The 25,240-nt window shown below is 40.0% G+C and overlaps 1 protein-coding gene and 1 pseudogene across 3 annotated transcripts in view; one reads left to right on the top strand and one right to left on the bottom strand.

Annotated features, from left to right (window-relative positions):
* Positions 1-25,240, bottom strand: part of ACTR3B (actin related protein 3B) — a 1,003,497-nt gene that overhangs the window by 955,712 nt on the left and 22,545 nt on the right. Inside the window, exons 2-4 of one of the 2 annotated variants that reach the window (XM_030826236.1) lie at positions 25,155-25,210; positions 5,841-5,965; positions 4,758-4,868 (exon numbers count right to left, since the gene is read on the bottom strand). In XM_030826236.1, coding sequence (XP_030682096.1) covers positions 4,758-4,868; positions 5,841-5,965; positions 25,155-25,210 — 292 coding nt within the window. The remainder of the gene's footprint in view (positions 1-4,757; positions 4,869-5,840; positions 5,966-25,154; positions 25,211-25,240) is intronic. The other variant, XM_030826237.1, reaches the window with a different exon arrangement.
* On the top strand, positions 18,171-18,650 carry LOC105739165 (annotated as a pseudogene). The gene has a single exon (XR_001115059.2). The product of XR_001115059.2 is annotated as a 40S ribosomal protein S15a pseudogene (transcript).

The raw sequence follows: 25,240 nt of genomic DNA, 5'->3' as shown, positions 1-25,240 counted from the left end.
GAAAAATAAAGCCTTAACTTTTTTAAACTACTGCTTTTATACTTCTATTACTTGCTGCCAAAAACAGTTCACCATCTTTGAAGAATTAAAATCTATGTATTTCCATTTAAGGGAACATTTACAATATAATGATGTTCTCCTGGTTCTTGAATCAAAATCGACGTTATTCAGGCCATATCCTTATGGGTTCTGAGGACCACAATCACAAACCCTCCCTCTTCCTCAATCTCCCACTTCATCTCTATCCACCACTATTGATGTTATAATTATTCCTTTAGGAGACAAATGTAATTAAAATTTTCTCAAACTATTATTATAACAAGATCTAAATTGGAGATGTCCAGTTTTTCTGGGGTTTTTCCTCTCTCAAAGACTAGTCAAGTACAGCAGTGAGAAGAAGAGAAAGGAATAACCTGGTTTTTTTTTAAATATAGAAGCATCAAAGTATCAATGAATGCAAGCTACATAAACATTTTTATTCATAACAATGGTAAAATTATCACCTGGTATTGATTTAAAAATGAATAATGACTATCATAAAACCGACTCATATTTCTGGATAAAGATAGAAAATTGAACACATGAATCTAATATTACTCCACCTCCATGCCCCTCTAAAACTACAGTAAAGAAACATTTTTTAAAATACAAATCCTCAAGGAAGAGACAATAGGAGAGGAGGCGACAATATACTGGAGGCTGGAAAGTACGTGTAGGAGGTGACTTAGCAAATCCAAGAAAGCTGACCCCTACACTGGCTAGCTCTACACTGGTTGGTGAAGTGCACAAGGCAGGTCTAACCATTCTCAAGACTTCAGGAAGGAAACTAAAGTCAGGACACAACACAATTGTGATTCAGATGTAGGGCACTGCTATGGCTAGCATTTTTTAATTTCACCAGGTTCATGAAGAAAATGATTTCACAGAGTGCTAACTTTACCTAGAGATTTCAAGATAATCATGTATTCGTACATTCATCTCTAAAATACCAAGGATGGTATGTTTTATTTTTAGTAATCAGAGTTAATTTTCCATCAACAATCAACACGTGAATGCTACTGACTCCTACATCAACACCTGCTGCTTGGAGCTGGCTGCTCCTCGCCTTCTTTACCTGTGCAGCCCAGTTACACCCTTAGACCTCAGCATGTACAAAACCAAACTCTCTTTCTTCCTCCTCCCTCCCTCAAGTGAGTTTCTTCTCATGTTTCCCATCTTAACCAATCACATTATCATCCATGCACTGCCCCATCTCAAAATCTGAGTCATCCTAGATTTCTCTCTTAACTGCTACCAATTCTCATCACTAAGACCCATCAATTCTACCTCCTGTATATCTCTGCTAACTATATGTAACTTACCCCAACCAACTGTACATGCTCCAAAAACACAACAGCATACAAAAGCTAGTGAGGGTACAAGCCAGAACAATGAGGCCAAATATGAGAGCAGGCGAAATAACTCCATGAGTGATACAACGTCTGCCCGGGCTCCTTAATGAGTACTGGCTCTGGGAGCCTGATTGCTCAATACAATGTCTGCCCGGGCTCCTCAGGGCTGCTTAATGAGTACTGACTGGCTCTGGGAGTCTGATTGTTCTCAGGCGGTCTCAGCTTCAACATACTGGGACTGGGAGCAAAGTGCTGGACTGAGGGCAACCTAACAAACAATGTGTGCTTCCACACACCATACTGTACTCCTAAATGTAAGTCAACCACCCCAGCTGGTGCAGAAGAAAGTTCCTCCACGCCGAGGGAAAATCCATTTTCTCCCACTGACTCAGAGCTGTATAAACGGGCCCTTCCTGAGGGATTTTCATGGGTGGTTTTGACTATACATATCTCCTTACATAATTTTAAGAACCTCGCAAATGACAGAACGCCCCTTCACCCACTCCTGCCATTCTCACCCTATGCCCTCCTCGGAGGCACCTGTCACCTCACATGGGGTCATCTTCAAGACTCTGTGTGCCAGAGGTGTCTGCCCATAAAGTCTCCCTAAAACATAAAACTGGCAAAGCAGCTGTCTACACCGCGCAAAGGCTGCCTGACCTCCTTTCTCCACACTCCCCCGCTCTCATCACCCTAACCAAGTCAGGTCCTCAGAGACACCATACCCTCTCATTGCTGGTCATCTGCATGTGCTGCTTGTTTGCTCTTGCAGGATTTGTATTCAAAAAGTTTGCAAATCCCTTCTGAAGTTCTAATTCAGTTTCCACTCAAGAGCACTGCATCTCTTTGACATCTCTGAGTGCGTTCTGAGCTCTGGGCAATGCAGTACTGGGGAAGAGTGGAGTTCCCAGGTGCTGTCTGCTCAGTCCACATAACCAGTGTAAGCTGAGTCTCTGCACCTCCTTGAAAACAGTCAGTGGCAAGGAGCTCATTCTCTCTGCATGTTCAGATGACTGGGCACGGCCGTCAGAAAGGATAATTCGGTAAGCTCTTGTGGGGTCCATCATTTGGGCCTCTTAGACTCTCTTAATGTCTTCAATTCACTTTGATGGCTTGGCCTTAAATCTTTCCACCTGGTTCACTCCCCTTTAACTATTCCATCAACACACGGTTAAGGACAAATACCTGAAGGAAATTTACCATTCTCATCACTTCCTCAACCACAACAGGCAACAAAATGACTTGCAGAATTCAAAGCACAACACATGTAATACAATATTTTCTTATCTTTTTAATAATAAACTTGATTGTTTTTGAACATTCATTGCAGGTACCCATTTTTAGCAAATGGCCTTTTCCATGTTCACACCAAACCCCTCCAATTCCATCCTGGCAAGTGGTTACATTTTACTATCTCATGTATGCCAGCTAAATCAGAAGAAGAGTCCCCTTTAATAAAAATTCCTGTGAGCTGTGTGGTGGTCCATATTTGCTCCACATGCCTAAGATTAGATGTCCCTCTAAGTAAAGCAAGAACTCCTGGCACGGGAAGCTGAAGTAGACAGAAGGAAGCAGCTGGGCTCGGTGCCTGCTCCTAAAATCCTATCCAACAGGTAGTTTATGTGATATGCTACAGAAGGAAAAATGCCAAATCTGACAGGTGGGAATCTGTGATTTGTTTTGGCTGTAAAGATAAAGCCACTCACACACAGTCAGTTTCTTGGCTCCATTTGCTCCACATAAACCACCGTGGGCCGGGCACGGTGGCTCATGCCTGTAATCCCAACACTTTGGGAGGCTAAAGTGGGAGGATCACTTAAGCCCAGGAGTTTGAGGCCAGCTTGGACAACATAGCAAGACCCCATCTCCACAAAAAATTTTTAAACATTAGCCAGGCTAGTGGCTTCTAACTGTGGTCCGAGCTACTCAGGAGGTTGAGGCGGGAGGATCAACTAAGCCCAGAGTCCGAGGCTACAGTGAGCTAGGATTGTGCCACGGAACTCCAACCTGGACAACAGAGCAGGATCCCATTTCTAGAAAAATAAAATACAGAGCAAAACAGTAAAATAAAATAAACCACTATGGATGTACAGAGAAAATAGAGGGGCCTGTGAAACGCAGTAGCCATACTTGGCAATTTCAGCTGTGAAGACCCAGCCAGGGAAAAACATCAAAGACTGGCTTTAATATACATTAAATATATATATTCATTATAGAGTTATTCCATATTTAATAGTTATTCCATTAACTATTAGCCTTATAGTTAAAATATTTCTTATACCAGATAATTCTTAAAAACACTTCATATTCTAACATTAGAAAGAATTTTATAATTGGATCTGGGACCACTTGACAATGTACTTGCATGAAAAAAATCCAAACCTAAATTACGTAGGTTTAATACACAGCTTATGTCACATGAAACTGCCCTCTATAAAGCAAGCATTCTGTACATGAAATTAATTTTAACTTGAAAAGAGCATCTCACGGAAGAAAACATGTAATGTTGAGTAGAACCACTAGAGAACGAGGAGATATTTCTTCTCATTTATCTGTGATGTTTCATTTCATTTGAATGAAATCAGTTAAGTATATAATTAGGACCCATAACTCAGTTCAGTTTTAGTTTACAGTAACATGTAAACCCTAGAAAAAATAACATCTTGACCTGGTTTCCTCTGCTATAAGTGGCAATAATTACAATCATCTTGCTATGTCTCAAGAAAACTAAAGTAGGCAGTTTGTTTATCCAAATCCATTCCTCCTTCTATTGTCCTTGCTTTTGGAGGCCTGTTTAGTTACTTACCCTCCTCCAGGGTCCAGAACATCAGACAGGTTCTCCTGGTCCCCGCCCCAAGGAGAAAGTCTTCATGAATCTAAACCAGTCACAGTAAATCCATCATTCCTATTGCTCTAACCAGGTTAGGCATCGGCAGATGGGGCAAATGTGCTGGGAAGGTTTCTGGGAAAGGGTCTCTAAATTCTTAAAAAGTGCAAGGAAAATCTTCTATCTCTGTATGGAAATGTCCAAAGAGGTGATCTAGGAATTTGGCAGCCACCCTGGGTCCGAAGGGGAACAAACAGAAGAGCTCAAGCTAGTGCCCTAGGCTGCATATGCAATTCCATCGCTGAGCTGCTAAAACAACAGCTATAGAGCTGCCTCACTTGGGCTTCCTGTTTGGTGAGCTAACAAGCCCCTTTTTGTTCTGAACATTTTTATTGAGCTTTATTTTCAAAAAAGCAGCCTGATTCATGCACATATCTTTAGAAGAAATGTAAAACGCCCTGGAAAAGAATATCTTCAGTTTAAAATCTAAGCAGTTTGGAATTTACAGGAATATATTCCTCTTAGTTCCAGTTACTCACCATTAAAAAATAATGGTCCTCAGGTTCAGCTCGAAGATACTTAAAAACCACCTGCTCCATGAACCTTTCCATAAGATCCCAGTCTTCAATGATTCCATGTCGTATTGGCCACTGGAGGAAGAGAAACCAGAGTTGTCAAGCCTCAGTTCACCACAACAAGAGCAACAGTTTAACAGTGACACAGAAGAAACTGTGTTATTACAGAATAAAGGTCTCCTTCTCATTGCAGTTTTTGTTAATTCTTGTAAAGAAACAACAGCATTTGGAAAAAAAGATTAAGTTACATTATTGTTCATATTCTCCTCCACTCATTTCTACAAACAAAGAATCACCTTAACAATGACACGGAGACAGGCCGGGCACAGTGGCTCATGCCTCTAATCCAACACTTTGGGAGGCCAAGGCAGGAGGCTCACTTGAGCCCAGGAGTTCGAGACCAGCCTGGGCAACATAGCAAGACACTGTCTCTACAAAAAATTAAAAAATCAGCCAGGCATGGTGGTGCGTGCCTGTAGTCCCACCTACTTGGGAAGTTGAGGTGAGAGGATTGCTTGAGCTCAGGAGGTCGAGGCAGCAGTGAGCCAAGATGGCATCACAGCACTCCAGCCTGGGTGACAGAGTAAGACCTATCTCTAAAAAAACAACAACAAAAAATACAATGAGGAACAGATAGAAAACTGCAGCTAATTATCATACAATTGGATCTGGAGCTTTAAAAAAAAAAAAGTCTGCTTAAATAATGTGTTTCTTTTTTAATTAACCAATCTGCAATTTTCCCTCATCTGACAGGTTAGTCAACCTGTCAAGAATTTTCCAGAGGAGGGGACCTTGCTTTCATGTGTGACCTGGTGTTTCCTGGGTCTATTCTGCATTCCAGGAATCTGTTAATTCCCTTAATTCTCCAATCAAAACTACCCCCATTCAAAACCAGCCACCACCACCACCTCTATTCAAACATAAGAATTCGAACATAAGAATAGAAACACATTCCACAACTCGCAAATACAACTTCTAGATGACCATTTTGCATTACTCATCCTACGGCTCTACACTTAGAGAAGCAAACACCTGTCGGAAATTTACCTTTGTAGCATACGTAGGTTTATCGATGGCTTCATCTCCTATGAAAAAGTCAAGGTCATCAACTCCCCTCAACACTCTCCTTTGGGCTTGGTCAACTACCTTTGCCGACTCTCTGATGGCAATACCTTAGAAAAAACACACACACACAGATTTCTATCACTATCCATATCTACTCAAATGATCAAAGGGGATAATATCCCTATATACACACAAGTAAATTTTCGTTGTTAGGGTTCCATGTGGGGTGAAGGGTGCTCACAGAAAAGACAATGTCAATGAGTACATAAAATAATATAGAAACAGGCTATTCTATTCTGGTGCGATTTTCAGAATGGGACAAAGGAAATGAGCTGCTCTGCTTTTATACTGACAGAAGGTATATTGCTAAATTTCTCAGTTTTATCTGGAAAAATCCCTCAAGATAGTAAGTGAAATGCCTATACATCAGTAGGTTCCAAGTTTAAAATACAATATAGAAGGGGACAAAAATCTGTAGAATACAGAAAAGGAGAGTAAACTGAAAAATAATGTCTATAATAAAACTCTACATCACATAGCCTTAAAATGTATTTTTGGTCCTGTTACAGGGAGAAAAAAAGCCGCGATTTCCCATTAAAAGGATAAATCAGAATGTTATTGGTTAATATCTGTAGCCAAAAAAAAGTACCATAATCAAATAACTATTACATAAAAATTCCAAATATTAATGGCTTTATAATTCATTATTTTAATAAGATCTTAACCTTAAATACTTGGGAATATACTTAGTAGTAAATAATCATATCAAACTTCACTCCAGAATTTAACAGCTAATGAAATGTGGAGGGCATCACAAAGATTCCATTTTCCACTGAAATTCCTAACTCCTGCACACACTCTTGAGCTCTTCCATGAGCTATTTTCATCCATCAGGTCTCAACATCAACACCATCTCCTCCCTTGAAGCCTTCCTTGACAACCTACAGTTCTGCACATGTGTTTGATGCTCCCACTGGCCCTTTTATACCTGCATTAAGACATTTTTCAGGATGAATCACGGTTGTTTAAGATCAGTCTACCAAACTGTGGATTCCTTGACGTCAGATAACACCCATCTTTTATTGTTTATCCAGTGGGAGGCTCAGATGTCAATAACTAACAATAATAATAAAAGTTTACATTTATTGAACACTCTGCTAAGTGTTTCCTTTTGTACACTATTTTATTAAATCCTCACAATAGCTTATGAGACAGGTACTATTACCTTCATTTTACAGAAATGGAAGCTTAACAATCTATCAAGGTCACACAGCTTCTAAGAGACACAGACAGGATTTGCACCTAAGCAGGCTGCTATCAGAATAGACATTAGAGAAATATTTGTTAAATTAACATTTTACTCCACTAAAATATTTATTGTGGGTTTGAAAAATGGTCAAACTATATCTAAATAATTCTAACATAAATCTAATTCCACAAATATACTAATGGCATCTCACTATCCTTAATGTATTTCTGATGAAAGTACGACTCTCTAGCTATACAAATGTAAGTGCTAGATAAAAGTTCTCCCAATTAAAACATCAAAATCTTTGTGACTTACTACCCAAAGTGATGTACAGAATCAGTACAGTCCTTATCAAAATACTAATGGCATCCTTCACAGAAATAGAAAAAATAATCCTAAGTTCACATGGAACCACAAGAGACCCCAAATAGTCAAGGGAATCTCAAGCAAAAAGAAGAAAGCTGGAGGGATCACACTACCTGACTTCAAAGTACACTATAAAGCTACAGTAATCAAGACAGCATGGTACTGGTATAAAAACAGACATATAAACCAGTGGAACAAAGAGCCCATAAATGAATCCATGTATTTACACTCAACTGATTTTACACAACGGGTAAAGTGTAAATGTTACTGGGGAAACTGGATATCCACATGCAGAAGAATGAAAATGAATGCTTATCTCTCAACCATATACAAAAATTAACTCAAAATCGATTAAAGACTTCAATGTAAGACCTGAAACTGTGGAACTATTAGAAGAAAATGGTAAAATGCTTTATGACATTAGTCTGGGAAAGGATTTTTTTGGACAAGACCTCAAGAGCACAGGTAACAAAAATAGATAACTGGGATTACATCAAACTAAAAATCTTCTGCACAGCAAAGAAAACAATCAACAGAGTGAAGATACAATCTATAGAACGGGAGAAACCATTTGCAAACTATCTACCTGACAAAAGATTAATAACTGAAATATATAAAGAATTCAAACAGCAATAAAAAAACAAATAACCCAAGTGAAAAATGAGCAAGAGACCTGAATGGACATTTCTCAAAAGAAGACATACAAGTGGCCAACAGGTACATGAAAAAATGCTCAAATCCTCAAATAATCATCAGGCAAATGCAAATCAAACCCACAATATCAATCACCTCACACTACTGAGAATGGCAATTATCAAAAAAGCAAAAGATAATAAGTGTTGGTGATGATGTGACAAAAAGAGAACCTTTACACACTATAGGTGGGAATGCAAATCAGTAGGGCCATTATGGAAAAGAGTATAAAGGCTCCTCAAACAATTAAAAATAGAACTACCATATGATCCAACAATGCCACTACTGGGCATATATCCAAAGGAAATGAAATCAGTATGTTAAAGAGCTATCTGTGCTCCCATGTTTACTGTAGCACTATTCACAATGACCAAGATCTGGAATCAACCTACGTGTCCATTAACGGATGAACAGATAAAGAAAATGTGGCTTTATAAACAGTGGAATACTATTCAGCCATTTTAAAAAGAAAGGATATTCTACCATCTGCCCACAATATGGATGAACCTCGAGGGCATTGTGTTAAGTAAAATAAGCCAGGCACAGAAAGACAACTATCACATGGTCTCATTCATAAGCAGGATCTTAAAAAGTCGATCGCATAGAGGTAGACTGTAGAACGGTGGTTACCAGGGGCTGAGGCTGTTCGGGGATGGGAAGGACAGGGAGATGTTGGTCAAAAAATACGTAACTACAGTTAGATAGGAGAAATAAATGACAACAGATCTAGCATACGACGAGGTGACAACAGTTAATGATGATATATTGCATTCTTAAAAAATGTAGAGTACCTCTTATGTGCTCTCACTACAAAAATGATGACTATATGAGGCAATGCATTTGTTAATTAGCTAGATTTAACCGTTTACAAAGTATATATACTTCTAAACATCATATTATACCTGATAAAAACACATAATGTTATCTGTCAATTTAAAAAATTAAAATCAGGGCCAGCTGTGGTGGCTCATGGCTCACGCATGTAATCCCAGAGACTCAGGAGGCTAAGGCAGGAGGATCGCTTGAGCTCAGGAGTTTCAGAACAGCCTGGGCAACACGGCAAGACCCCATCTCTAAAAAAGCTAAAACATTAGCCAGGCACAATGGCACACATGCCTGTACTCCTAGCTACTCGGGAGGACCACTTGAGCCCAGGAGGTTGAGGGTGCAGTGAGCTATGATCGCCCCACTGCACTCCAGCCTGAGCAACAGAGTGAGACCCTATTATCAAAAAAGTTTAAATTTTTAAAAACTGTTTTTAATTAAAAATTTTTTTTAAATCCTTGTGACTGAATTTCAGGAGAGAGTAAATAATGTTTCTAGGCCGGGCACAGTGGCTCCCACCTGTAATCCCAGCACTCTGGGTGATCGAGACAGGCAGATTGCTTAAGCCTGGGAGTTTGAGACCAGTCTGGGCAACATGGTGAAAACCTGACTCTACAAAAAATACAAAAACTAGCCGGGAGTCTCAACTACTTGGGAGCCTGAGACAAGGGGATTGGGAAATTGAGGCTGCAGTGAGTCATGGTCATGCCACCACACTCCAGCCTGGGTAACAGAACAAGACCCTGTCACAAACAAAACAAACAAAAAAAAGTTTCTGATATGAACTAATTTCTTCAAACAGTCCAGCCAAGTTAATTTTTCTGCACAGCTACTTCATGAATGAGCACACAGACTTTGAAGTTATGAAAACCTAGGTTTGAGCACTTACTATTAGCTGACTTGAGGAAAGTTATTATTAACCCTCAGTGCTCTCTCCTCTAAAATGCATATACCACTACCTATCAGGGTGGTGAGTATTAAATGGAACAATGTTTACAAAGTGTTTAGCAGAGACTGTGGTATAGAATAGTACTCAATAAACAATATTATCTGTACTAAATTGGAGACCAAATTTGTGACTGGCAGAACTGAACAGGTATCCAGATACAACCATTCCAGAGAAGAACTGAGAAAAATATTATGTTTATCCAGCAATTCCACTTCTAGAATTTATTCTAAAGAAATAATCTTTTGAGTAAATAAAAGTATATATACAACAACATTCTTTGTAGAACTAATTATAATAGCAACAAATTCAAGGAGGAAAGTTAACTGACCTGAAATCAGAGATCAGGTAAATAAATTGTATCAAATCCTTAGAAAGAGCTGCTAAGGCCCGGCGCAGTGGCTCACGCCTGTAATCCCAGCACTTTAGGAGGTCGAGGCAGGTAGATCACCTGAGGTCAAGAGTTCAAGACCAGCCTGACCAACATGGTGAAACCTCATCTCTACTTAAAAATACAAAAATTAGCCAGCATGGTGGCAGGCACCTATAATCCCAGCTACTTGGGAGGCTGAGGCAGGAGAATTGCTTGAACTCAGGTGGCAGAGGTTGCAGTGAGCTGAGATCACGCCACTGCACTCCAGCCTGGGTGACAGAATGAGACTCCGTCTCAAAAAAAAAAAAGAGTGAAACTGAAGCCTTTTTCTCAGAAGGGCGTCTTGAGGTAACAGGATAAAAAAGGTGAAAAGAAAAAGACACAGGGCAGAAATCACTTTCCCCACCTCCTTTTCTCATTCCAACTCACTGCCACATTTAAAGTCTCAAATATATCAAATTATAAACAGTGGCACACAAGTAAAGGACAGAACTTCAGCAGAACTGAAGAAAGGATGAGTGAAGTGGAAACACTGGGGCTGAAATGAGAAGTGAAGAGGACATTGGAGACCTTGGGCTGAACATGGGCTAGAAAAGTCTCGTAGGCCACGACAACTGAAGTGATCTGTAGAAATAGATAACATCCATCTCTGACCACACCATTCAATGGCACTCTGACTGACACCACACAGAACCATCTGATACACAAGTTTGGTATTCCAAAGGGCCACTGGCCAATGTGCCAATACAAGTGACAGATCCTATCCTCTAGGCAAGATCAAACTTAATTGTGTGTGAATCCAGAATTAAACTGTCAAGTCAATATAAAAGATTGTAAAGATAGCTGGGCGCAGTGGCTCACGCCTGTAATCCCAACACTATGGGAGGCTGAGGTGGGCGGATCACAAGGTCAAGAGATCAAGACCAACCTGGCCAACATGATGAAACCCCAACTCTACTAAAAATACAAAAATTAGCTGGGCATGGTGGTACGCACCTGTAGTCCCAGCTACTCAGGAGGCTGAGACAGAAGAATTTCTTGAACCCAGGAGGTGGAGGTTGCAGTGAGCCGAGATCAAGCCACTGCACTCCAGCCTGGCGACAGAGCAAGACTCCGTGTAAAAAATAATAATAATCAAAAAGAATAAAAATAAAAATAAATTAAAACACACACACACACAAAGTATACTTCTTTTAACTACTATACAGGAAGCAACTGTATCCATGCAAGAGAATAAAAGTATATAGAGCTTATATTCCAAATATTTTGTCTATACCTATGGAACAAGATGTGGCCCAAACAGTTCTTATGAACACAATGGAGAAATCTGTCTAAATAATCTATTATCACCCAAGTTATCTCTAGTACACCACAACATACCACAGTCCCCACTTCCACCCCGGCCCAGCAGTAACATGGAGCTCCTCCCCAAGTGAGTGTCAACAAAGGCCAAAAGGAGAACCTCAACTTTGACCCCCAAACTGGCAATAATGAAGTGGTATCCCCATTCCCCTGCTGGAGTAGTGTCAGAAAAGACTTGCTAAAACACAAAATTAAAATAAGAACCTCATAACATAATACCCAAAGTATATAGGTTTCCATTTTAAAACTCTCACCATGGCAAAAACCAATTGACATCTCAACTGAAAAGAGAAAAGACAATGAACAGACAATGCCACCAAGATAACACAGACATTATAATTATCAAACAAGGATTTTAGGAGCCATCACAAAATGTCTCAATGAGCAATCTCAAATACTCTTGACTCTTGAAACAAATGGAAAATAAATGGAAGTCTCAGCAAGCAAATACAAAGCCACAGCAAAGAAACAAGATATAAAGACAAAACCATATGGAAATTCTAGAATTAAAAATCACAATAACTGAAATAAAAATCTTAAGAGATGGCCTCAACAGAAGAAAAGGACAGAGGAAAGAAACACTGAACTTGAAGACAGAATTACAGAAATTACCCAGTCCAAACAAAAGAGAAAAAATAGATTGGAAGAAGTAAAAAAAAAAAAAACAGAGCCCAGAGCCTCAGGGACATCTGGGATATATAAGAAAAGATTTAGCATTCGTGGATTACAATTCCCAGAAGGAAAAGAGAAAGAAAGCAGGACTGGAAGTTATGCAAAGAAACAATGGCTAAAACTGCCAAATTTGGCAAGAAAAAAAAAGGGAAGAAAAAAAGAAATAAACTAATAGATTCAACACTGAACAAACCCCAAACAAGTTAACCCAAAACAAAACAAAACAAAAAAAATCCATTCCAAAACACATTATACTCAAACTTAAAAACTAAAGACCAAAAAAAAAAAAAAAAATTCAGCTTCCAAGGACATTTCTCATCAGAAATTTTGACATACACGCACCAAAAAAAAAACATACCACAACATTTTTGTGCTGAAAGAACTGTCCATCCAGAATTCTATGTTCAGCAAAAATATCCCCTGAGAATAAAGAGCAAATCAAGACTTTCCGTTGAAATAAAACTAACACAATTTGTCAACAGCACACCTACTTAAAAAAAATGGCTTGGGATGTTCAAGCAGTCCATTATTTTTTGTTTTTGTTTTTTTTTTATTTTGTTTTTGTTTTGTTTTGGTTTGTTTTTGAGATGGAGTATCGCTCTGTCACCCAGGCTGGAGTGCAGTGGCGCGATCTCAGCTCACTGCAACCTCCACCTCCCGGGTTCAAGCGATTCTCCTTCCTCAGCCTCCCGAAATAGCTGGGACTACAGGTGCACACCACCATGCCCAGCTAATTTTTGTATTTTTAGTAGAGACAGGGTTTCACCATGTTGGCCAGGATGGTCTCAATCTCTTGACCTCATGACCCGCCTGCCTCTGCCTCCCAAAGTGCTGGGATTACAGGCGTAAGCCACCATGCCCGGCCTATATTTCTTTAATTAAGAAAAAATAAATAAATATTAAAAAGAATGGCTAAAGGAAGTTCTCTAAAGAGAAAAGAAATGATAAAAGAAGGAATTTGGGTACATCAAGAAAAAAGAACAATGGAAAGAGCAAAAATATGGATCATAATTATTTTCCTTTTCCTCTTGAGTTTTCTAAATTATGTCTGGCAGTTGAAGCAAAAATTATAACTGATGTGAATCTCATGAGATTCAATGTATATCAAGGAAAGATTTAAGACAATTATATTAGAAATGGGGGGCCAGGCACAGTGGCTCACACCTGTAATCCCAGCACTTTGGGAGGCTGAGGCAAGGGGATCACCTGAGATCAGGAGTTCGAGACCAGCCTGGCCAACACAGTGAAACCCCATCTCTACTAAAAATACAAAAATCAGCTGGGTGTGGTGGTGCACACCTGTAATCCCAGCTACTTGGGAGGCTTGAGGCAGGAGAATCGCTTGAACCCGGAGGCAGAGCTTGCAGTGAGCCAAGATCGTGCCACTGCCCTCCAGCCTGGGAGACAAGTAAGACCCCATCTCAGGAAAAAAAAAAAGAAAGAAAGAAAAGAAATAGGGGGTAAAGGGACCTACAGGGAGGTACGGTTTCTACATTTCATTCCAACTGGTAAAATGTTGATACCAGTAGATCAAGGGGAAAATATTTTTTTTTAAATAATATATAATAACTACAACAACCACTTAACTATACAAAGAGATGTATGCAAAAACACAATAGACAGGCCAGGTACAATAGCTCACGCCTGTAATCCCAGCACTTTGGGAGGCCAAGGCAAGCAGATCACTTAAGTTTAGGAGTTCGAGACCAGCCTGGCCAACATGGCAAAACCCTGTCTCTACTAAAAAATATATATATAAATTAGCTGGGAGTGGTGGCACATGCCTGTAATCCTAGCTACTTGGGAGGCTGGGGCACAAGAATAGCTTGAACCCAGAAGCCAGAGTTTGCAGGGAACCGAGATCACGCCACTGCACTCCAGCCTGGGCGACAGAGTGAGACTCTGTTTCAAAAAAAAAAAAAAAAAACTATAGATAAATCGAAATACAATTCTAAAAAAAATGTACAAATAACCCATAGAAGTTAGACAAAACAAAACAGAAAAAAAAACATAAGGAATAAACAGAAAAGCATTAATCAATAATTACAATAAATATAAATGGTCTAAATATACCAATTAAAAATAGATATTGGCAGAGTGCATTAAAAAATAAAACTGAACTCTGCTGTCTACAAGAAACTCTCTTCAAATGTAATGATATAAGCAGGTTGAAAGTAGAAAGATGAAAAAAGATATTCCATGCAAACATTAATCAAAAGAAAGCACCAGCAGCTATACTGCTGTAAGAAACAGTAGTCTTTCAAGCAAAGAAAATTACCACTTATAGACAGGGACATATGATAAAGAGTCAATCCATCAAGAAGACACAGAAATCCTAAATGGGTATGCACCAAAAAACAGAGCTGCAAAATATGTGAAGCAAAAACTGATGGGGAAAAAAAATATACAAATCCACAATTATAATTGTAAACTTCAATGCCTCTCTCTCGACAATTAATAGAACAAGTACACAGAAAATAAGCAAGAATATCGAAGAATTCAACAATGCCACCAACCTATAGGCTCTAACTGACATTTTTATAGAACCCTCTGCCAAACAAGAAGAGAAATCACATTGCTTTCAGTGCCCATGCATCTTACACCAAAATAAACCTTATGTTGGACCATAAAACAAACCTCAACAAATGTTAAAGAATTTAAGCCATACAGAGTGTATTTTCTGACTACAATAAAATTAACCCAGAAATCAGTAACAAAAAGATAATGAGAAAATCTCCTACACAGTTGGAAATTTAAAAACACAGTTGTAATAATCCATAGTCAAAGAGGAAGTTTCAGAGAAACTTAAAAAATACATTAACAGGATGAAATGAAAATATATCAAAATTGGGGGGAATGAAACAGCTAACACAGTGCTAATAAGGAAGATTTTAGCACTAAATGCTTATATGAGAAAAGAGTCTCAAACTAATAATCTATGACCCCACCCCACCTTAAGAATCTAGAAAAAGAAAAGCAAAATAAACCCTAGGCGAGCAAAAGGAATGAAATGATGACGATAACAGCAGAAATCACTGACATTTCAAACAGGAAATTTGAGAAAATCAATGAATCAAAAAGCTAGCTCATCAAAAACAAAAACTTGGTAAAAAACTCTGTGAAGGTAAAAAACCAAGCTACTGACTGGAAGAAATTATTATAAACCACATATTTGACCAATGGACTTATATCTAGTATATATAAACAACTCATAGTGAGATATCATCTCTACAAAACTTTAAAAATTTAAAAATTAGCCAGGTGTGGTGGTGCACACCTGTAGTCCCAGCTACTCAGGAGGCTGAGGCAGGGGGATCACTTGAGCCCAGGAGTTCAAGGCTGCAATGAACTGCAACTGCACCACTGTACTCCAGCCTGGACAACAGAGAGAGACCCTGTTTCTAAAAAATATAAATTTTAAAATAAAATAAAAAATAAAGAACTCTAAAAACACAAGAGTAAAAATATAAATAGTCGAATTTAAAAATGAATAAAATACATGAAAACGCATTTCCAGGAAGATGACATTCAGGTGGCAAATAAGCACATGAAAAGATGTTTGACATCAGTAGCCATTAGGGAAATGAAAATGATGAGAAATCACTACACACTTACTTAATCAGCTAAATAAAAAATAGTGACTGGGCACAGTAGCTCACACCTGTAATCCCAGCACTTTGGAAGGCCGAGGCAGGTGGATCACTTGAGGTCAGGAGTTCGACACCAGCCTGGCCAACATGGTGAAAACCCACCTCTACTAAAAATACAAAAATTAACCAGGCATGGTGGCGGGCACCTGTAATCCCAGCTACTCAGGAGGCTGAGGCAGGAGAATCGCTTGAACCCAGGAGGCAGAGGTCGCAGTGAGCCAAGATCACGCCACTGCACTCCAGCCTGGGCAACAGAGCGAGATTCTGTCTCAAAAAAAAGGCACACACTGTATGAGTAGTAGCATTATTGCTGAGTAGTATTTAGTGTATGATGTACCACCGTCAGTTTAAATATTAATCTTTTGAGGAACATATATTATGGAGATGATAAAATTATGAGATGGAAACAGAGCAGTGGTCAGGAATAGTTGAGGGAGAGGAGTAAGTATAATTATATAGGAATAGCACCAGAGAGATCTTGGTAGTGTGAAAATAATTCTGTAACTTTATTACAGTGGTAGTTCAAGGAATCTACAGGTAGAATTACAATGACATAGAACTATACACACACATTGTACCAACATCCGTTTCCTGGGGCTGGTCTGTTTTTGTTTTTATTTTTAGAGACAGGGTCTCACTTCGGTTATAATATTGCACTACAATTCGTAAGATGTAACCTTTGGGGCAAAATAGGAAAAGTGTACACAAGATCTCTCTAAACTATCTTTGCAACTTCCTATTAATCTATAATTATTTCAAAATAAAATATTTTAAAGACAGAGTTTATAAATGACTTAAACTAGAAAATAAAACACTTCAGCTGTAATGATGAATCAAAACTAACAAGATTAAACTTAATAATAAAGAACAATGGGCTGGCACAGTGGTTCACACCTGTAATCACTTTGAGAGACTGGGAGGGGAGGATAGCTTGAAGCTAGGAGTTCAAGACCAGACGAGGCAACACAGTGAAACCCTGTCTCTATTAAAATTACAAAAATCAGCCGGGCATGGTGGCACATGTCTGTAATCCCAGCTACTTAGGAGGCTGAGGCAGAATTGCTTGAACCCAGGAGGCAAAGGTTGCAGTAAGCCGAGATCATGCCACTGTACTCCAGCCTGGGTGACAGAGCAAGACTCTGTCTCAAAAAAAAAAATAAATAAAAAAAAGAATGGTTCTTTTTTTTTTTAATAAGCTCTGCAGTTAAAAAAAAATTTGTTTGAGTATAGGATTATAGGATGTGAGTAACCAAGAAAAGACATGACTACTTTCCTAAATGCCAAAAAAGTCACCTGAGGGCAATCTAAGGAAGGTTATCAAGCAGAGCGTATCTAAGGACTTAAGACGCAGATACTTGAGAACATTTGCTACAACAGTTGAGAGACACAACAATAGTAATTTTTTTAATCCAGTATATTTCTCAAAAGACATATATTTTTACTAAAGCTTAAAGGAATAAACAATTCCTATCTTATTCAAACTGTTCCAGAGAATAAAAAAAGAAAGCTAACAGACTCATTTTATGAAGCCCATATAATCCTGATACACCAGACAAAAACAAGAAATCAAAATTACAGTCCAATCTCATTTTTGAATATTGATGCAAAGTTCTCAAATAAACATTTACGATTACAGTTCAGCATGTACTTCATATTTCATAGCCAAGCAGGATTTACCCCAAAAATGAAATAATTCTTCAAGCTGGACACGGTGGCTCACTCCTGTAATCCCAGTGCTCTGGGAGGCTGAGGTAGGAGGATCACTTGAGGCCAGGAGTTTGAGACCAGCCTGGGCAACAAAGAGAGACCCCCATCTCTACAAGAAGAAAAAAAAGAAAAGAAATAACTGTTCAATATTTGAAAATGTATTAAAGTAACTCCTCCTATTAAGAGTAGGTGGGGTGGCTCACACCTATAATTTCAGCACTTGGAGAGACCAAGGTGGGAGGATTACGTGAGCCCAGAAGTTCGAGACCAGCACAGGCAATATAATGAGACCCCATCTCTATGAAAAATTTAAAAATTAGCCAGACATGATGGCTCCCATGTGTGGTCCCAGCTTCTTGGGAGGCTGAGGTGGGAGGATCTCTTGAACCTGGAAAGTCAAGGCTGCCGTGAGTCATGATCATGCCACTACACTCCAGCCTTAAAGTACAGTGTCTCAAAAAAAAAGAGAGCACAGCTCTTTCCGCCATCTTTCCGCGCCGCCACAGTGGTGCGCATGAATGTCCTGGCGGATGCTCTCAAGAGCATCAACAATGCCGAAAAGAGAGGCAAACGCCAGGTGCTTATTAGGCCGTGCTCCAAAGTCATCGTCCGGTTTCTCACTGTGATGATGAAGCATGGTTACATTGGCGAATTTGAAATCACTGATGACCACAGAGCTGGGAAAATTGTTGTGAACCTCACAGGCAGGCTAAACAAGTGCGGAGTGATCAGCCCCAGATTTGACGTGCAACTCAAAGACCTGGAAAAATGGCAGAATAATCTGCTTCCATCCTGCCAGTTTGGTTTCATTGTACTGACAACCTCAGCTGGCATCATGGACCATGAAGAAGCAAGACGAAAACACACAGGAGGGAAAATCCTGGGATTCTTTTTCTAGGGATGTAATACATATATTTACAAATAAAATGCCTCATGGACAAAAAAAAAAGAGAGCACAAATGTCCAAAACCGTATGATCATCTCAATAACAGAAAAGCCTTGACTAAATGTCAATACTCACTGTCATTCATGATTTTTTTAATTAAAAAAAAACCCTTGAATTAAACTAGGACTAGAAGAGCACTGTTTTAATCTGAAAAAGCATTTCCACAAAAACCTACAGTAATCACTAGTAGAGTACTATAATAAAATCTCATTCTCTTTAAAGTCAGAAAGTCAAAAAAGTACCTGCTGTCTCCAGTTCTGATCACTATTTTAATAGAAGTTCTAGCCAACACAGCAAGACCAAGAAAAGAAACACGAAGTGTTAGAATTGCAAGAGACAAAATAACCACTATTTGAAGGCAATACAATAGTCTGCATAGAAAACTTTAAAGAATCTGCAGACCATTAAGTAAGAGAGGTCAATAAAGTTTGCTGGATTAAAAAAAAATCTTACAAACCTCAGTAACACTCCCATATGCTGGCAATAATGAATTACAAAATATAATTTTTTAAATATTTTGACAACAGCAACAAAAACATAAAGGTATCTAAAAATAAAGCTAGCAAAAACTATGTAAGAGTTGTTTTGGGTTTTCTGCTTGTTTTGAGACAAGGTCTCACTATGTCACCCAGGCAGGAGTGTAGTGGCGCATTCACAACTCACTGCGGCCTCTATCTCCTGGGCTCAAGCAATCATCCCACCTCAGCCTCCCAAGTAGCTGGGACCACAGGTGAGTGTCACTACAGGAGCTAATTTATTTTTATTTGTGGTAGAGACAGGGTCTCACTATGCTGCCAAGGCTGGTCTCAAACTCCTGGGCTCAAGCAATCCTCCCACCTCAGCCTACCAAAGTGCTGCAATTACAGGTATAAGCCACTGTGTCCAGCCCTCTGTATGAGTGTAAGGGCTTTTTTGTTGTTGGTGTTTTGAGACAGCGTCTGGCTCTGTCGCCCAGGCTGGAGTGCAGTGGCGCGATCTCAGCTCACTGCAACCTCCACCTCCCAGGCTCAAGCAATTCTCACGCCTCAGCCTTCCAAGTAGCTGGGATTACAGGTGTGAGCCACCACATTCGGCTAATTTTTGTATTTTTTAGTAGACACAAGGTTTCACCATGTTGGCTGGACTGGTCTCTAACTCCTGGCCTCAAGTGATCCGCCCATCTTAGCCCTCCCAAAGTGCTGGGATTACAGGTGTGAACCACTGCGCCTGGCCTGTAAGAGCTTTTTAAAGAATACTTTAAGGCCGGGCGCAGTGGCTCACTCCTGTAATCCCAGCACGCTGGGAAGCTGAGGTGGGCGAATCACAAGGTCAGGAGTACAAGACCAGCCTGGCCAACATAGTGAAACCCCGTCTCTATTAAAAATACAAAAATTAGCTGGGCATGGTGGCATGCACCTGTAGTCCCAGCTACTCGGTAGGCTGAGGCAGGAAAATCGCTTGAACCCGGGGGTTGGGTATTGCAGTGAGCTGAGACTGTGCCACTGCACCCCAGCCTGGGCAACAGAGCAAGACTACGTCTCAAAAAAAAAAAAATACTTTAGAACATTAGAACATTACTGAAAAACACAAGAGACATGAATAAACAATGAAACACATTTATCATCTTCAAGGATAGGAATACTCAATTCCTACCCATGAAAGTCAAATTTGATGTCAAATTTTTCCCCAATTAATCTATAAATAATAATCAAGGCCAGGCACAGTGGCTCACACCTGTAATCCCAGCACTTTGGGAGGCCAAGGCAGGAGGATCATGAGGTCAGGAGTTCCAGACCAGCCTGGCCAACATGGTGAAACCCCATCTCTACTAAAAATACAAAAATTAGCTGAACGTGGTGGTGGGCGCCTGTAACCCCAGCTACTCAGGAGGCTGAAGCAGGAGAATCATTTGAACCTGGGAGGCGGAGGTTGCAATGAGCCGAGATCACACCATTGCACTCCAGCCTGGGCAACAAGAGAGAAACTTCATCTCAAAAAAATAAAAATAATAATAATCAAAACCTCATTATAATTTTCATGGAACTTAAGCTGATTCTAAAAGGTACACTAAAGAGTAAGAGCCAAAGCTATTCTGAGAAAAAAAAATGAGTAGGAATCGAACCCACTAGATTAAAACATGATAAAGTAATAGTGTTTAACACTGTGAGTATGGAACATATGGAACACAGACAAATACATCAATGAAACAAAGACACCGAAAATATTTCCAAGCATAAATGGTATTCAATATGATCAAAGGGGTATGCCAAATGGGAACGCACTCTTTAATAAATAGTGTTGGGACAACTAGCCTTCCACATGGAAAACAAAATTACCTATCTCCTTCACATCATACTCACAAGTTAACTTAAAATTTTCTTAGAAAAAATATAGAAAGTCTTTACGACTTTGGAGTAGAAATGCATTTTTTAAACAGAAACAAATTACAAAAGAAAAAGACTGAAAAGTATTACTATATCAAAATTTTAAATTTCTAGATGATAAAAGATAATTTTTTTAAATGTCATAGAATAAAAAAGTATCTGCAAAAAATTCATATTTAACCTCTACAAAGAGTTCCTATAATTCCATTTAAAAATGCAATAGAAAAATGGGCAAAAATATGAACAGGCAATGAAAGGTGCTCAACCTTACCAGTAATCTGAGAAATAGAAATTTTTTGAATGAGCCATCGTTTTACATCCATTAGACTGACCAAAATGTAAGTCACACAATACCAATTATCAACAATGTACGAAACAGAAACTCTCACACACTGCTGATGGGATATCCATCAGGACAGCCTCCTGGAGGAGCAATGTGGCAATACCTAGTAAGGTTTTGCCTAAGGATGAATGGGTGTACACTCTGTGACAAAACAATTCAATTTCTGATTATTTCCTCTCAGGAAATTAGCAGATATGCATAAGAAGATTTTTACTGCACCATTTTATATAAGAGAGAACTGTGAAAAATGCCCAAAAGGAAAAAACTGTTGTATATTCATGTTAGAATTCTGATGTAGATCGGTATGTATCAGCACTGATACATGATAAAAACATAATATTGAGGGTTTTTCTTTTTAAAGACCATGCAGAAAGTTAGTTACAGTGTGATACCATATTGGAAATGTTTGAACTCACAAAACAACGTATCTTTGTACATGTAATATACGGATAAAAATGGAGTAGAAACACAACCAGAAAATATCCACCAGAGGAAAGAAAGAGGGAAAGAAGAGGGGGCTGATACTCAACCTATAATGTGTTATTTATTCATTTACTCTGACACAGAGATGAAATATGCGGTAATGCTGACGTGTTCATTCTTGGTGGTGAGTCCATGGGTTTTCCGTGTGTGAGTTTTTTCGTTTTTTGAGACGGAGCCTCACTCTGTCCCCCAGGCTGGAGTGCAGAGGTGCAATTTTGGCTCACTGCAACCCCCACCTCCCGGGTTCAAGTGAGTCTCCTGCCTCAGCCTCCGAGTAGCTGGGATTACAGGCGCCCGCCACCATGCCAGGTTAATTTTTGTATTTTTAGTAGAGACAGGGTGTCGCCATTTCACCCAGGCTGGTCTCAAATCCCTGACCTCAGGTGATTCGCCCACCTTGGCCTCTGAAAGTGTTAGGATTACAGGCGTGAGCCACTGCGCCCCGCCCATTGTTGTATTTTCTATCTGCAGTCTAACTCTTCCGTGGGCCTTAAACCTCTTCACACCTGAACTCTTCCAATATTGAATGTCTAAAATGTGCGCCCTTTTTCTCAGCCCCTCGCTGCTCCTCCTCCAGCCTCTTTCTACACCACACATTCTCTGATCACCATACATTCTCTGCCTGAAGCTGTGGCAGGACCACCAATATCCTCCAACCGCTTAAGAAAAAAAAGTAGGGAAAAACTTTCTTCAAGCAACCAAGCAAATTCTGCACAGAAGCTCCAACAAACCAGACATAAGCAGAGCTGCCCCTGGAGGCAGGGACGGGGCTTGAGGATTCTCTAGTCCAGTGGGCCAGGCCCCAGAGAGAAGCCTCGAAAACAGTCTGAAAATTTCCCGGTATGCAAAATAAAAACAGAATTCCTTAAGAGGACACTTGCAAGTCCCTTGCCACCCAGCCCTTCTCCACAGGTCGTCTCCACCTCCTGGCGCTCTCCCCACCACCCCACAGCACCCCTGCTTCTCCACACCCTCACAGCACCTCACCTCCATGCCACGCAGAGAAAGTCTTGCTCCAGCACTCACCACACATCCACACACTTGCACAAAATGGTTCCACTCCCAGCCCCAAGACACACAGCAGGCCAGCTGTCCACAGTGACCCAGGCCCTCACTTCCACATCTCAGTATCCTCACTTCTGCCCGAACATCTTCTAACCTTGACTCCTGGGGCCTATCTCTCGCAACAAACTCAGCCCAACAATGTAACTGTTCTTTTACTCCCACCTCTTTGACATTTGTATTATCCTCCCAGCTTCTGTGACTGCTAAGGTTCTGATAGCTGCAGTCTGAGAGCTCTCCTGCTTTTTGACAGTGAATGAAATCCTGATAATAACTGTCTTCACTTCCCGTCTCTATTAATGATGACAGGTTAAATGCGGCAGCCAACTGAATGCTACCGACAGCTTTAAATGGCAGCACACTAAAGCAAAAGGTGCAAGGTCAGCCTTTTATAGCTGTTGCACTTAACAAGGTTAAAATTTCATCTTCTGCTTTGAAAAGTCAGGGAGTTCAATTTATCAACTCAGCATGGAATGATCGGGTTCTGGGGCATTCACATTAATGAAATTCACAAAAGACTGAGTCATCCTACAGAACGCCAGTTGTCATGGACTGAACCATGTCCCCACAGAATTCACTACGCTGAAGCCCTAACCCTCAATGTGACTGCATTTGAAGACGAAACTTTTAGGGAGGTGGTTAGGGTAAACGTGGGGTCCCCATCAATAAGAGTGGTGGCCTTATAAGAAGAGAAAGAGACACTAGCGAGGTCCCCAGCAACCCCACACACTGACACAAAGATGAGACCATGGGAGGACACAGACAGAAGGCAGCCTTCTGCAGGCCGTGGAGAGAGACCTCACCAGAAACCAACCCTGACAGCACCTTGATCTTGGACTTCCAACCTCCAGACTATGATAACATTAATTTCCCCAGTCTTTAGTATTTTGTTATGGCAGCCCAAGCACACTAAGACACTCATTTATGAATTCAAAATGAGGACACAGCAGACGAATCATGCCTGTCATCAGGATAACCCATTCATGGCAGCAGAGCGTTTAGATCTAGAAAATCAGATTCATGGCCAGTTTTTCAGCAAGCAAGGAACTGGAATGAGGTTACTTAAATGTTCTCAAAGAATCTGGAGTCCACTTTCTAGTGATGTGAATACCCACATTCACCAAATACAGCTTTAGCCCTCCCCTGAATAAACACTAATCAAGCACCTTCTCTCCAGCTGTTTTTTCCCTGTCCCCGTTCTCCACTGTTTACAAAGCCTGTTATTACAACATCGTGGCCCCCTAAAAACTTACAATTTCTAAAATCAAAACTTATGATAGCTACATGTAGAGAACAGAGTTTCACTTACTCTTGATTAATACATCCTACTCTTTAGCAAACTGTTTCCAAATAATAACCTGAAATATAGATAGTTCCAGAGAATCCTATCTTTTTTTTTTTTTTTTTTTTGAGACGGAGTTTCACTCTTGTCACTCAGGATGGAGTGCAGTGGCATGATCCTGGCTCACTGCAACTCCACCCCCTGGGTTCAAGTGATTCTCCTGCCTCAGCCTCCCAAGTAGCTGGGATTACAGGTGCCTGCCACCACACCCAACTACTTTTTGTATTTTTGATAGAGACGGGGTTCCAACATGTTGGCCAGGCTGGTCTCGAACTCCTGACCTCAGGTGATCCACCCACCTCAGCCTCCCCAAGTGCTGGGATTACAGGCGTGAGTCACCAAGCCCAGCTGAGAATCCTATCCTTTAACAACTGACTAACCTCGGGAAGACTCCTACAGGAAATAGTGAGTAGAACGGCCCATGCCAAACTGCAAGGACACTTCTGTTAAAACTTATTCTCCACTGATTAAAACTTAAACAAAAACAGAATACTACTAAACACAACAAAAACAGTCATCAGGCCTATCATTTCCACCAAAAAAAAAATCTTTCAATAGAGTGAATAGTGTAGTACAAGAGATATTCAGTCCATTCAGTTACTAAGCTAACAGACTGTATATACTTAAAATTACAAATTAACCTTAAAGACCAGATATACTTTTTCTAGGCAGTTCAGGCATTTATAATCGAATAAGTGGACCCTGCTGACCACCCAAGCTGAGATTCCAACGACAGTGACAAGGGGTTTTATCAGAATGGAACAGAAGAACTAGAAAGTTGTGGGGTAACCAGAACAGTCTTCTACAAGAAGATGGTAAGTACATTAATATACCTTGAAAAACAGAATCAGAACACTTAGAACAATTCTGAGAAACACAAACCTTTATAAACCCAAGGATAGAGCTTTACTTACATGAAGGAATAATGAACTGGGGCTCAGTGTTGCCTGCGTAGCCAAGCTTGGTATACCTAAAAGCACAAAGTCATCAACACATGTTT

This window comes from Nomascus leucogenys, chromosome 13 (assembly GCF_006542625.1).
Source record: "Nomascus leucogenys isolate Asia chromosome 13, Asia_NLE_v1, whole genome shotgun sequence".
Taxonomy (NCBI): domain Eukaryota; kingdom Metazoa; phylum Chordata; class Mammalia; order Primates; family Hylobatidae; genus Nomascus; species Nomascus leucogenys.
This window is presented reverse-complemented; position numbering and strand designations above follow the sequence as displayed.